Source organism: Littorina saxatilis, linkage group LG8 (genome assembly GCF_037325665.1).
Source record: "Littorina saxatilis isolate snail1 linkage group LG8, US_GU_Lsax_2.0, whole genome shotgun sequence".
NCBI classification, from domain to species: domain Eukaryota; kingdom Metazoa; phylum Mollusca; class Gastropoda; order Littorinimorpha; family Littorinidae; genus Littorina; species Littorina saxatilis.
In genome coordinates this window covers 46,906,009-46,921,879 of record NC_090252.1, presented here as the reverse complement: position 1 = coordinate 46,921,879, position 15,871 = coordinate 46,906,009, and the positions used below count along the sequence as shown (strand labels likewise).

Here is a 15,871-nt window from a genome sequence, read left to right as displayed (position 1 = left end):
ACAAAGACATTTCTCAAAAATGATATCAGCATTCGCCTGATGGCTTATGCTTGCTATCCATTTTCTCGACATGACAGCATACTAGAACTAACTTATACCGTTGGATGATTGATGTGCTATAGCGATGGCCAGTCATGCGAGACCGCAACACATTTTTAGAGGCACTGAGCAATAACTGCTATGGAAAACACCAGGAACGTTCCATTTCTGTTATGGGTTTATATGACCAGGACATTTCCGCCTGTGGTCTTTCTAAAATGAAAATGAGACAATACATGCACTTGATATAATCATTTGTTTGTAGTATGCATGTGAAGGCCTAAGTTTTTGTTATGATTCAGAAGATTGCATAACATCTCACCAACTATTTGTAGCGATACATTTTACCAGAAGTATGTCTCTTGTGTAGGCATGAGATCCTGACATTATTGAAGTAATACACCAATATTTTCAAAATACGGCGTTTTTTTTGTCATGGTACCCCTCAAAATTGACGCAAAATCTCCTCTTTTTGACCGCTCATGCTATCGACGCATGCATCAGTAGAAATAACATGATACAAGAAATACGCAAAACAGCGGAACGAAACAAAACTGTCCTGCATAAATGATTTAGCTTTCTCCGCGTATGTATAATTTGCCAAATTGTCGATTGTGGGGGTACCCTTTTTCGAGCGGCGGTAACGTGACTTTTGACCAAAAAAAATCTTTGCAAATTTATGAAAATATAGCCGTGGCAGTTCGGCCTCAAGTTGTTCAAACAAGCAAAATGACGCCATCGACACTTTTGTTTGGAAAATAAAAGTATGGGGATATTATGTGGGAGATTTATCATTAAAGTTTCAGAAATATTTGTCTAATTTTTTTTTGTTTTGTTTGGGGGGGGGGGGGATACCTGTACTCATACATGTAAGACATTCATACACCCTATTTACGTCCCTCTCTATCGTAGTCTATTGCGTTACATTCACTCAATACACATGTTAACTACATATTTAAAGGAACTACATATGTTTGGTGGAACCAAGTCTATTCTGTACAAACTTTTACCTGAGTCTGTATTTGCATTAATAATTTATGCTCTTTCGGAAAAGTAACTTACAATTGACGTTCAACAAAATCTGCTTCGAGTCCGGCCCAACAATCCCGTTTGTCGCTGTGCAGGTGTAGGTTCCCATATCATCACAAGTCACTGCCTTCAGTGTCAGCACTGCCTGCTTGGTCCCATTCCCTGTGCCCTGGTACTGAACATCACTTGAGTTAAATGTCCTGTTGCCATGGGTGATGGATATTTCCTTGGGCACAGGTCGACCAGACACGGTACAAGCGAGGATTACTCTGTCGCCTCCATTCACTGTCACCGTCTCGTCTGTGTTGTTCAGTGTCAGGTTTGTCAAAACTGCTCTGTCTGAAAGGAAGAAACACTATGCCATCAGTTTTGATTCGCGTCTTTAGGTAGACTAGATACGCCCACTAGTAACACATTAAACATTGTGCAGTATTGGTAGTTGTACTGTAATGATACTTGTATTCCGTATGTGTAATTTCATTCACGAAGCGCGTAAAGTATGATTGTTGAAACTGCCTTAAAATAATTTGTGTTTTTTGTCTTTAGCCTGCTTTGTTTTGCGTAAGAACAAAGTAACGTGTCAAAGTGAGCATTATGGTAATGGATGTACACATATGTTGTATTTTTATGAACGTCAATCAGTGATTCTATTGGCAACATATTACAATACTAAGACAAATCAGTGTGCAGCAACCTGTGTTGTGAGTCTCTCTTTAATATAATGCATTGACCGGCCACCTGCAATGTTCAGACAGGTTTGCAATGGCCCAAGAGTGTCCGTTCATGGGAGGGACTGCTGTACCTCACTTGTTTTGGTGAACCCATTCGTTCAGAGAAACGACAAGTGTGTGAACTCATTTTATGCGGGTTTAAACGAACACTCATAAGCGCTTTCTAATTGCAAGTTTTGGTCGATTATTACATATAGTTTATATATATTTATATATTACATATAAGCTTTTACATTTTCCAAACTTCTAATTCAAAATATCTCAACTCAAAGTTAAGGATCATTTTGTATACAAACAAGATAAGATTATGAGTGTTGGTTTCGTGTTTGTTACATGACGTGTCGGAAAGCTTAATCTATTTGTGTTCTTTTTCTGAGCCTAATATGTCTGGGAATGGGTTCAGAAAACGATTTAAAAAGCTTAAAACAAAGCGAATCGGTTGTGTGAGCTTCCATTGTTTGGTTATAGTACTAATACAGGAGAACGATACTTTGATCTACCCGGCGTCGCTTTGATAAACCGGCTTGAAGCTCCTGTGCTGACAGCATGCCTCTACTATATAATTCCGCCATTTTATATAACCGACTTGCAACACACGTAACCCCGTTTCAAATGAGTTATACCCGCACATCACATCTTCTTTCATTGTAAAACAGCTTCAGCCCGTGTTGATTTTTGTCAACACATTTTCTTGTTTATATTGCTTCGAGGTGGGCGGTGCGTTTTCATTCTGTATACCCATTCACCCCCACCGACAACATTAGTTGTTCGGTATTTTAACATAGTAAGGTGTACCATTATTGGAAATCAAAAGTGTCATTCCTTAGAATAAGTCACCCTGACATTCTGGATTCAAATGTTTAGTTTGTGTTTGTTATATTTAAAAGGGTGCCTGCCTGACCGTTATAACATTTAGCAGGTCACCTAGGATCATTCGTGATTGGTCATATAGCCATATGGTGCACTGACATGGTAATAATACATACAGAGAGAGAAAGCCAGACCGAGACAGAGAGAGCTCTCAAGTTAGTCATGAACACGCGCTGCAACACCAACATGGGCAATACTGCAGACATTGTGATAGGTCTCTCGCTCGTGTTGTGCTCACAGTTCGTGAACATTAATAGCAAAGGTATCTTTTTACGTTAATGTGCTAAACACAAGTTAGAATAAATAGATATATTAACACATACATATTATTACCGGAAGGAAACACACATGCTTACCTATATTTCTGATGTTGAAATGTATGTCAAAATTGTCCAGGCCAATTGACATAGTAAGTGAATATAGGCCGAGCTGTTGCTCTGGTATAGCCAGTGGTACGATCAAGCAGTTCACCATGCGTTGTGACACCGCATCCTGCCAGCATTCAGATGAAAACGTTCCTGATGGTACAGTCCCGCCGTGATGACTGAAGGCGAACGTGTCCGGAACAGGGAAAGCTATCAAGGTGAAAGAGACGCCACGAACGGTCAGGTTCAGCGTCTCGTTGAAACGCTTACCCAAGGAATCTGTTAACAAGCAAGATTGCATTATGATTTTCCTATCCGGCTGATTTCAGTAATGCATTCTTGAAGAGAGAGGGAGAGAGAGAGAGAGAGAGAGAGAGAGAGAGAGAGAGAGAGAGAGAGAGAGAGAGAGAGAGAGAGATAGAGAGAGAGGGAGAGAGAGAGGTACACACACATACATACATACAGACAGACCGACAGACATACAGGCAGGCAGACATACAGGCAGGCAGACAAACAGACAGACAGACAGGAAGGCAGACAGACATGCAGACAGACAGCCAGCCAAACTTGGCCGACAGACAGAAAAATAAATGTTCTCGTTTAAATATATGCGTTATCGCGTGTGCATGCATTTTGCTATTCGTAAAAGTCTTTGAATCAGTTTATCGGCATGAGTAAACTTGTTTATTTAATACAAATAAGTAAAGCGCATATGGGAATGACGGTGCAGTACATTGACAGTCAGCATTACGATTACATAAACATTGTTTTATGATTATACACCGTAGTCGCCATAGTACCTCCTCAACTTTTATTTAAACAGTAGTATCTTATTCATTGATTTAAAAAAACAAATGTTAATAAGGACATGTCTTTTAATATCATCAGAAGAGATCCCATATAAAATTGCACAAACATTAGTCCAGTATATGTTAAGGACACACACACATACACACACACAGACACACACATACTCACACACGCACACTCATACACACACACTCCCACACCCACCCCCACATACACACACACACACACACACGCACACACACCACACATACACACACACACACACACACTCACAACCACCGGTCTTGATTGTGAGTCTTCCGGAATGTATTATATCAATTATTGACTTAATGTATGAACACAACATTATTTGTGTTTCATTATATATCAAGGTCATGAATACATCTGTAGGACTCAAAACGCAGCGTGTTTTTGTATGTGTGCATTTACACTTTTTGTTGTTGCAAAGCCACATTGTCAATCATCGTGGCTCTGTCCTTACGTTACGCGCAAAACCATACCTTTAGTTGCTACAGTGATGAAGGAGTCGACACGGCCAGACCACAAGCTAGCAGAACGCATGGACACCGTGCCCAGATCATATGAATGGCGGCTTGTGCCTCAAGTTTTAAGAAGATATTTATTTGCCCAGCATATTGCTTGACAGCATAATTGTTGCTTACTGTGCCAGTCAATACCCTGTTAGCTTCACTTTAAGTCTATGTAAAGACTCAGATGCTGATTCTTTTTTTTAGGTAATACTTGATGCCACGGTATTTGACACAGAACACCGTATATTACAACTATATAATCTTGAACATAATATACCGACATTCTGTTTGTTTTCCAAATAAATAATTGTGTTAGTGTTAAAAGTTGATAATCACACACACGCCTCGCACTTCGGATGAACAGCTTGGAATAAACATGATACTATTTAAAACAATTAGAAGGTACAGTGGGGAGCAGAATTGAACCAATCAGGTTTGTATTGGGCGTAAATCACTATACAGCTAGCTGCCGTCAAAGCAGTGACATGTCATATTTTCATTGAACGACTTATTTGTGAGCAGCATGTCACACTTACACACAAAGTTCAGCTCAAGAGGCCGAGAAGCTGATTTTGGTGGGTTGTAAAATGGGTGATATCGGTAAATGTCATAATGACTAGCAGCCCTGCTGACTGCTGTGCAGGTGACGTTTCTCAGAGCATCAGATACAGGGTCAGGTGTGAAGGTACATGTGTTTGATGGAGACTGCTTCTCACAGGTGACGCCACTCCAGGTGTAGCGAGGTGTTGGATAAACATTGGTAGCGTTGCAGGTCAGGGTGACCGGCTGTGACCCGTTGCTGACCACGTAGGATGGACCGACACTCATGTGGTCATCAGACGGGCCGTCTGGTAAATACAAACATATATCATACATTAATCAATCAAGACGTCTAGCGGCGTTTTGTATGGGTCACTCCGAGTGTGTCTTACTCTTCTGTTGATTATAACAGACAAGATTAACTAGTTTATACAAACGTTAAAATATAGACACAACAAAACATGTAGCTAATTTACGTTGACCCACTGGTTTTTGTGCATACCAACGTAAAACTAATCATGAAACAACTTAAAAAACCCATATCCGAGTAGTCGTTGATGCAACTGCAGGTGTGATAAGGTGTTCGACGCCTACCTACATATTCGAATTACACATACAAATATGATTTTGCCTTAAATTGATGCAAAGAGTGTTCCAGATTACACCGTTACATGTTAAATGAATGATTTATTTGTATTTGTGTGTGCTTTTAAAGGATTACTGTTGATAAAACAACACCATCAGTTAACGTTTACATGTTTATTCTTACACATTTGTCTTTCATTAATGTATAACGCATTGCAGTGTTTCCCTTTTAAAGGCACAGTAAGCCTCCCGTAAACCATCACAGATACTGTCAGGCTTTTACACACAGTACAAACACCCTTTCATTTAAACACTCACCGCTTGAGAACATCCTAGGTGCCCTCCGTAAAGAGCGAGCAATTTTCAAAGAATTTATGTTTGCGTGGTTTATCTTACCCCTGAGCCATCGTGAACCTGTGTGATCCAGTTTCCCTTTTTCACAATGTAGTCGTCAGTTAGTAATTTGAATGCGACTCGATGTGAGCTTAATTGCAATAGCACGTTATTATGTACCTCTGCCTATGCACGAAACAAACGGCTGTGGTTCACAAGAACTCTAGCAATGGCTTTTGACTGTTCAGAGGAACTGGCGATAGGCATAAACCGTCGTCTGCTACGAGAACCACGACCTTGCGTGACCCTGCTTCCGGGCTTTTCTTTTTTCAAACTTTCAAAACTTCGAATTGTACTGATCTTGTCTTGATGAAAAAAGAAATCTTTTATGATTTAAGAATGTTTTTGTAACAAGCTGTCAATTTATTATTTAGATTTTAAAAGTTAGGTCTAGCGCCAAAACGCACCACGGTCCGATTGTCTCTGAGACAATCCGCAAAATTAATTCTTTAAAAATTGCTCGCTCTTTACGTAGGGCACCTAGGATGTTCCCGTTTGGTGAGCGTTCAAATGGAAGGGTGTTTGTACTGTGTGTAAAAGCCTGACAGTAATGGTTTACGGGAGGCTTACTGTGCCTTTAATTGAAAGAAAACATACAACGCAAACATGCGGTCAAGTTATTAAAGGCTTGTACGTGATTTGATATTGTGAACGATTTTCCGGCAAACACAATCAAACAGTCTTTTGTGAAAGAAAGTAACTGGAAATCAAACTACGTTGAAACTGACATCCCACACGCAGAGTGTAGACTGCTTTTTCCCCGACACCGTCAGCGGTGACCACACAGGTGTACTGTGTGCCGTTGTCTGCACGCTGGACATTGCGCAGTGTCAGGTACGATGTCGGTGAGTCTTGTCCCTGCCATGTCACGGTGCTGGACCTTGACACGTTGTATGGGCGGCAGTAGCAATCGTGGATCTGGTTTTCCATCAGATAGCGCGGACAGGCTATGTGAACTCTACCTGTGATTCGTCATACAAAAATGTTATGTAAGTTCCATGTCTGAATGCACTGGATATCTTTTTTTCAAAAAAGTATGCCAATGGCTTCATATTCAAAGACATACACAGACCCACGCACAAACAGACAGACATACAGACAAACAGACAGACAGACATATAAACAGACAGTCAGACACACTGACCGACACACACACACACACACACACACACACACACACACACACAAACACACAGACACAGACACACACACTAACACACACTAACACACGCGCGCGCGCAAACGCACGTACGCACACACGTACGCACGGGCGCAAGTTCGCACGCACAACACACACACACACACACACACACACACACACACACACACACACTAACACACACACACACGCGCGCACGCAAACGCACGTACGCGAACAAGTACATACGCACGTTCGTACACACACACACACGCACACACACACACACACACACACACACACACACACACACACACACACACACACACACACACAATATACACATAAGACACACGTACGCACGCAGGCAAGGCTCACGCGCGCACACATACGAGGGGTGTAGTAACAGTCCTTAGACTCAAGCTCCCGGCAATTCCTTATGATATTTACAATGACGTATGCATACTGCAATGTTTCATCGGCAATGACACACAATGTCATGTACCTCCAAGTTTCCACTGCAACGAAAACAGCTCCTAAGTTTACTTGCTTGTAATGGAGCTAAAGAAAAGGGAGTTTCGAACCATGATGTTTACAAATCTCATGAAGGCTTCTTATGTTTGTCACACAATATTGTTTTGGGAAGAACGCTCCTTCCAAAACGACTACTTACAACTTGTACAATGAACTACATTTTGGTAGACAGATCTTCAAAATGACACTCGCCAAGATCGACAGTTGAATGCTGTTACTGCAACACATGTTGGTGCCGTTGATAATTTGACAAGAAATGATGCACGAATCACACACACGGAGGTACAGGACGCATGGATAATTAAAACATCACCAATAGATGTAATATGGCACAAGACTTTACGGGTACACAAGCGTTGCAGACAGTAGGTGCCCGTACTCTTTATTGTGTACAAAAGGGGGTATGTCTCGAAATGTACTGTACATACATGTTTTCGTCAGTTGGTTCAACTAATTTAACAATTTAACACAACAGGTCGGTACATTATTGTTTATTGTTGGTATTATTTGTGTAGCAACTGGTCGACTGAATTGAATAGTGTTGCTTTACACACATGCACACATACAGACACACATCACCTCCACCACCATTACAACAGCCACCACAACGACCACCACCGCCACCCCTACAGGTCGAATGATGTATGTATGATATATGTTTTCAAAGCGTAAAAGGTTTCCTTAAAAAGGCTTGGACAAAGTGATATGAACTATGTTCTATATATGTGCAGTGTGTGCGTATGTGAAGCCTTGAGTGTTCATAAATTGTGTCTGTCAGTGCGTTCGTTCGTTCGTTCGTTCGTTCGTACGCGCGTTCGTTCGTGCGTTCGTGTGTTCGTTCGTGCGTCTGTGCGTGCGTGCAACTCTGTACGGACGGTGTTGTCGAAACTTTAACACTTGATGGATTCCGTCATCCGTCATGCCGAATGGCATTGTTTGAATCCTTCGCGGAGCTGATCTTGAAATGGTGATGGTTGGATGACAAACGTGGATGAAATGTGATCCTATTCTGGCTTTTCGGCAGATCATGTTAAGTGATGCATGAGACCTACTTGCTCTAACACATCTTAACGTAAAAACAAATGAAAGGTCTACAGTGGGCTGTTATTGAACGAACATAAGTACATGCCGGAAATAAGTCGGACGCTGTCGGGTATTGTCGCGGCCTGGCAGAAGTATTGACCAATCATCTAGCGAATATCAAACTCGGCCGTCCCAGAATGCAATTGATGTCTTTCTGATACAAAAGAGACCAAAACGACACAACAGATCTACGACTGAGATCTCCCTTTGATATATTCATATACCTTTCTGTTTGTCATCAGTTGTATCCCGATTTCAACGCGACACGTGTGAAGGAGACGACTTGTGAGTAAATTCTGATCAGATGTCGAAGCTTGGGTTGAAGAAGGTTAAAAACAAGTACGACTCGACTGCGTAGATTGTGTTGTCTGCTACGAATAGTACGATTAAAAGGAAGATTACATTTTATTTGCAAATTGCACCGCCCAGAAGGAAAATAGTCTTTATCGGTATTCCAAGCATAGTGAAGCATGCTGTGCAGCTTTCTTGCGAGAGCTGCGAAGGCCGATGACGTAGTTCTCGCGACATTCGAAGCATAACAAAGAGCACGTCTCGCGGATATCTCGCGAGAACTGGTCCGATGCCAAACAGGTCGATTGATGGAGACGATGCCGCTTCCCGTGCAACAGATTGGATGGAGCAAGAAACCACCATCGTCAGTGTATCGGTAAAGCACTTTGCCATAACTGTTTTGAATTACAACCTTGATTTTAGTGAATCCAAAAACAAAGAGACTGCCTACGTTCCAAAATTCAGAATCAAAAAACAAGAAAGGTAGGTTGTTGGAACGTTTGTTATTGACAAAACAATACATTCACAGATATTTCGACCCAACGGTCTTTTAAGTCTGTATTTGTTTGTCTGTCCACTTAAAAGACCGTTGGGTCGAACTATCTGTGAATGTATTGTTTTGTCAATAACAAACGTTCCAACAACCTACCTTTCTTGTTTTTTTATTCTTGATTTTAGTGGTTTAGTGTGTGTGTGTGTGTGTGTGTGTGTGTGTGTGTGTGTGTGTGTGTGTGTGTGTGTGTGTGTGTGTGTGTGTGTGTGTGTGTGTGTGTGTGTGTGTGTGTGTGTGTGTGTGTGTGTGTGTGTGTGTGTGTGTGTGTGAAAAGAAAAGAAAAGTCTGTGAAGCTCGGTGGTTATAGTTTGTCAATGTTTGTCAGTGTTGGGTCAAAACATCTGTTTTTATATTTAGTCAAGTTTTGACTAAATATTTTAACATCGAGGGGGAATCGAAACGAGGGTCGTGGTGTATGTGCGTGCGTGTGTGCGTGTGTGCGTGCGTGTGTGTGTGTGTGTGTGTGTGTAGAGCGATTCAGACTAAACTACTGGACCGATCTTTATGAAATTTGACATGAGAGTTCCTGGGTATGAAATCCCCGAACGTTTTTTTCATTTTTTTGATAAATGTCTTTGATGACGTCATATCCGGCTTTTCGTGAAAGTTGAGGCGGCACTGTCACGCCCTCATTTGTCAACCAAATTGGTTCAAATTTTCGTCAAGTAATCTTCGACGAAGCCCGAGGTTCGGTATTGCATTTCAGCTTGGTGGCTTAAAAATTAATTAATGACTTTGGTCATTAAAAATCGGAAAATTGTAAAAAAAAATAAAAATTTATAAAACGATCCAAATTTACGTTTAACTTATTCTCCATCATTTGCTGATTCCAAAAACATATAAATATGTTATATTCGGATTAAAAACAAGCTCTGAAAATTAAATATATAAAAATTATTATCAAAATTAAATTGTCCAAATCAATTTAAAAACACTTTCATCTTATTCCTTGTCGGTTCCTGATTCCAAAAACATATAGATATGATATGTTTGGATTAAAAACACGCTCAGAAAGTTAAAACAAAGAGAGGTACAGAAAAGCGTGCTATCCTTCTTAGCGCAACTACTACCCCGCTCTTCTTGTCAATGTCACTGCCTTTGCCATGAGCGGTGGACTGACGATGCTACGAGTATACGGTCTTGCTGAAAAATGGCAGCTACTTGACTAAATATTGTATTTTCGCCTTACGCGACTTGTTATCTGACTGCAGTCAGATGTTGCGTGGGTCTGCATGTAGGTTAACCTTCACCGTTCTTCCTGGGTCGTGGGTTACCCAGAGCCTCAAAAAAGTGTCTCTATTTCTGAAAATATTGGGAGGTTTTGGTTTAAACTTCATGTAATCCTCAAGCACTTTATATTAAGACCCTCCAATCGATTACTTTCTAAAGGATTATCTTTGTAAACAAAGAAATGAATAATAACATAATTTGAACTGGCCAGTCCGGATGATGTGGGTTGTGGGCGACCCATGTGGAATTAAAGAAGAAGTGTACGTACGATGTGCATTCCTACTTGGTCTTGTACGACTCATACTCTGCAACGAGGCAGTAAATAAGCCGGCTATTTTAATTGTTGCTAAAGATTGTTGACAATGGAACAAAAAGAAGAGTTCTACAAATTGTGGCAATCTCCAGATATAACCCCGTCGGTTCGAATCTTCAAATGGTTCATAACTACAAACACCGTACCGTACCGGTTATGGATTCCTAGAACCGGAATGCGTACGGAACGGGAAAACCAACTTCATCGGCACTCCATATATACTCCAGATATAGCCCCGTCTCTACTGAAAATCATATGGACAGAAAAAAGCAGACGGGGCTATAACTGGAGTATATATAGACACAGAACATCTTCTGAATTTAGTTATTTTAATTTTATATCCGTTTTCTGACAATCTAAAATCTGCACGAAAAAGGGTTTGCTTTTTGGAGATCATTTAATGCAGATAGCAAGGGGCGTGGAAAGAGGGGGGTGAAAAAGAGAGACGGGGTGATTTAATAGCCCCGTTTAATAGTAGCAAAAATAGTGTGTGTCTCTTTTTGTCATGGTCAGATTTCTTGACGGAATGAACCGTATCAGATCCCAGAACTTCTCTCCCTCTGTGACTGTCTCTTTCTGTCATGGTCGGATTTATCGTCGGAATAAACCATATCTGTTCCAAGAACTTCTCCGGCTTCCCGAGGCACGAAAACATAGAAATGCTAGGAAAGATATGGTTCATTTCGTCGATTAGTCCAGTCATGACAGAAAGAGACAGTCACAAAGAGATAGAAGATTTGGGAACAAATCCTTCTCTGTGACTGTCTCTTTCTGTCATGGTCGGACTTATCAACAGAAAGAGTCATATTTGTTCCCATTTCTTCTATCTCTCTCTGACCCACTGTCGCTTTCTGTCATGGTGGGCCTTATGGACGAAATGAAGTAAGCCTATATCTGTTCCTAGCACTTCTATTTTTTTTAGACTCGGAGAGCCGGATAAGTTCTGGGAACATGGTTCATGTCGACTCGTTGACTGTATCTTTCTGTCATGGTCTGATTTATCGACGGATTAAACCATATCTGTTAGCAAATCTTCTCTCTGTCTTTATGTGACTGTCTCTTTCTGTCATGGTCGGATTTATCGACGGAAAGAGCCATATTATTTTGTTCCCAAATCTTCCATCTCTCTGTCACTGTCTTATTCTGTCATGGCTGGACTTATGGACGAAATAAAATATATCTGTTCCCAGCACTTCTATTTTTGTGTGACTCGGAGACCCGGATAAGTTCTGGGAACATATAAATTATGGTTCATGCCGACTCTGTGACTATCTTTCTGTCATGGTCGGATTTATCGACGGAATAAACCATATCTGTTCCCAAATCTTCTCTCTCTCAGTCTTTTTGTGGCGATCTCTTTGTGTCATGGCTGGACTTATGGACGAAGTGAACCATATCTGTACCTCGGAGACCCGGATAAGTTCTGGGAACAGATATGGTTCATTCCATTGATAAATCCGACCATGACAGAAAGAGACCGCCACAGAGATATAGAGAAGTTCTAAGAACAGATATGATTCATTCCTTCAATAAATCCGACCATTTGAGAAAGAGTCACATAGCCTGATAGAGAGAGAAAAGATCTGGGAACAGATATGGTTTATTTCATCGATAAATCTGACCATGAGAGAAAGAGACAGTCACATAGAGTGAGAAAAGTTCTGGGAACAGATATGGTGCATTTCGTCGATAAATCTGACCATGAGAGAAAGAGACAGTCACATAGAGAGAGAAACGTTCAGGGAACAGATTTGGTTCATTTCGTAGACAAATCCGACCATGATAGAAAGTGAGTCAGATAGAGAGAGTAGAACTGGAACAGATATGGTTCCGGCATTTCGTTGATAAATCCGACCATGACAGAAAGAGATGCAGTCACAGAGAGAGACACAAGTTCTTGGAACAGATATGGTTCATTCCGTTGATAAATCAGACCATGACAGAAACATACAGTCTCATAGACAGAAAAGTTCTAGGAACAGATATGGTTCATTTCGTCGATAAATCCGACCATAACAGAAAGAGACAATCACACGGAGAGAGTAGTTCTGGAACAGATATGGTTTATTCCGTCTATAAATCCGACCGTGAAAAAAAGAAACAGTCAGCTGAGAGAGAGAGAGAGAGAATTCGTTGATAAATCCGATCATGACAGAAAGAGACAGTCACACTCACAGAGAGAAAAAAGTTCTGGGAACAGATATGGTTCATTCCGTCGATAAATCAGACCATGGCAGAAAGAGACAGTCAGAGAGAGAGAGAGAGAGAGAGAGAGAGAGAGAGAGAGAGAGAGAGAGAGAGAGAGAGAGAGAGAGAGAGAGAGAGAGAGAGAGAGAGAGAGAGAGAGAGAGAGAGAGAGAGAGAGAGAGAGAGAGAGAGAGAGAGAGAGAGAGACGGTCTGGGAACATATACCATTCATTCCGTCGATAAATCAGACCATGACAGAAAGAGACAGTTACAGAGAAAGAGAAGTTCTGTAACAGATATGGTTCATTCCGTTGATTAATCCGACCATGACAGAGAGAAAGTCACAGAGTCATGACAAAAAGAGACAGACACAGCCAAGCTTGTCACTGACTAAGAACTTCTGGGAAAAGCCTGTTCATTATGACTCGTTCCGTCCCAACACACATACACACAAACACACGCACGCACGCACCTACACCCACACACACGCAGACGCACATACGCACCCACACCCACACACACGCACATTTTATTTTTGCTATTGTAAGTATTCATGATAAACGGGGCTATTAAATCACCCCGTCTCTCTTTTGCACCCCCCCCCCTCTTTCCACGCCCCTTGCTATCTGCATTAAATTATCCCCAAAAAGCAAACCCTTTTTCGTGCAGATTTTAGATTGTCAGAAAACGGATATAAAATTAAAATAACTAAATTCAGAAGATGTTCTGTGTCTATATATACTCCAGATATAGCCCCGTCTCTACTGAAAATCATATGGACAGAAAAAAGCAGACGGGGCTATAACTGGAGTATATATATAGAGTGTCGTTGAATTGGTTTTCCCGTTACTAATTTTATAGTTAGCTTACCCATTCCGGTTCTACCGGGAATCCAGAATCGGTACGGTGTTGAACCATTTGAAGATTGAACCGACGGGGTTATATCGGGAGATTGCCCAAATTGTTAAGGCTTCACATTGATAGCCTTGATTCAACAAAAAAGAGACTCGTTTACGATAACACAAGACAAGTACACACAGGCTATATCTGCCTTGCAGTTGGATAAGGGCGAGAAGTGTGGACATGGCGCTGGCTTTAAGTCTTGGTGTATGAGGCACTTCAAACTGCAGAGAATCGGTGGCCAAATCATATTGTGTTGCAAAAAAGAAAGTGTGCCCGTGGTGTGCAAGGAAGACCTCTACAATGTCATCAAAAGGTAAGTCGGGATAATCTCTCTCTCTTTCTCTCTCTCTCTCTCTCTCTCTCTCTCTCTCTCTCTCTCTCTCTCTCTCTCTCTCTTTCTCTCCCTTCGTTTTCTCTCTTTCTCTCTCTTCTCTCTCTCTCTCTCTCTCTCTCCCTTCGTTTTCTCTCTTTTTTGCTCTCTCTCTCTCTCTCTCTTTTCTCTCTCTCTCTCTTCTCTCCCTTCGTTTTCTCTCTCTCACTCTCTCTCTCTCTCTCTCTCTCTCTCTCTCTCCCTCCCCCTCTCCCTCTCTCCCGTAATATTTATGTGTGTGCATGCGCGTGTGTGTATGTGTGTGTGTGTGTGTGTGCGTGCGTGCGTGCGTGTGTGTGCGTGCGTGTGTGTTTGTGTGTGTGTGTTTGTGTGTGTGTGTTATAAATGATTAATTAATATGGCCCTTCCTGTTTCCAGATGTCACTTGAGAGTTGGCCATTCCGGGAGAACGAAGACATGGCAAGAACTTCGTTCCAATTACGCGTGGATTCGCCATGATCTGGTGCAGTTGTTCTTGCGGACCTGTCAAGAATGTGCGACCCGTGCCACTGTCAACAAACCAGCAGTTGGGAAACCAATTATTTCGTTAGGGTTTTTGACGCGAGTTCAAATGGATCTGATCGACATGAGAACAAGACCCGATGGCGACTTCTCATGGATCATACACTTGAGAGACCACTACTCAAAATTCAGCTGGGTCCACCCAATGACATCCAAGCGCGCAGTCGAAGTGGCCGAAAATGTCTTGAAGACGTTCTACTTATTCGGTGCGCCAAAGATTCTACAATCTGACAACGGCAAGGAATTTGTAGCAGGGGTTATTTTGGAGCTGGTGAAGATCTGGGAAGGAATGATTATCATTAATGGTCCCAAGGCTGTGTTGAAAGAGGGAATGGAGATTTGCAACTAAAGCTGGGAAAATGGATGGAGGCAAACGAAGACAAAGGGTGGACCCAAGGTCTGCTACACATCACATACACCATCAACACCTCTGTCAGCAAAACAACAGGCAAATCGCCGTATGAGGTGGTCTTCGGACAACCGCCCAGGACTCACAGCAGCACACTGGAAATCCTGGCTAAACAAGGCGTCTTGCTTGAAGAAGATAACCATGAAATATCGGACATGTTTCAAGATGATCCCTCACAACCAGAGACCACTCATGCCACAGTTTCGGAGCTTTTGGAGCCGCTGCAAACACCAATCACTTCATCCAATGATCGTCACAACAACAAGTACCATCTTTTAAGCGATTCCGGCATTGTGGCAATAATGACGAAGATCACCAACAGAGACATCGTCCACGGACAAGTTGTTGACAAAGAAAGTCAATCGGTGTTTGAGGTAACCCAAGTCGTAGATCCAGAGTTTATCCCGAGAACCAACAACCCGTTTAGTGAGCCCCTAAACAAGGGT

General features: G+C 41.7%; 1 protein-coding gene across 1 annotated transcript; it reads left to right on the top strand.

Annotated features, from left to right (window-relative positions):
- The first annotated feature begins 9,227 nt into the window (after nucleotides 1-9,227).
- On the top strand, nucleotides 9,228-15,365 carry LOC138974692 (KRAB-A domain-containing protein 2-like). Its single transcript, XM_070347411.1, has 3 exons — nucleotides 9,228-9,314; nucleotides 14,280-14,437; nucleotides 14,873-15,365. The coding sequence occupies exons 1-3, from the start codon at nucleotides 9,228-9,230 to the stop codon at nucleotides 15,363-15,365; spliced, it is 738 nt and encodes a 245-aa protein (XP_070203512.1).
- The last annotated feature ends 506 nt before the right edge of the window (nucleotides 15,366-15,871 follow it).

Excerpts from the sequence above, each read along its gene's own strand:
- LOC138974692 (XM_070347411.1), top strand. The coding sequence starts at position 9,228 with ATGCCAAACAGGTCGATTGATGGAGACGATGCCGCTTCCCGTGCAACA. Across the intron at positions 9,315-14,279 it reads CCACCATCGTCAGTGTATCG|TTGGATAAGGGCGAGAAGTG; the intron begins GTAAAGCACTTT and ends TCTGCCTTGCAG. Across the intron at positions 14,438-14,872 it reads CTCTACAATGTCATCAAAAG|ATGTCACTTGAGAGTTGGCC; the intron begins GTAAGTCGGGAT and ends TCCTGTTTCCAG.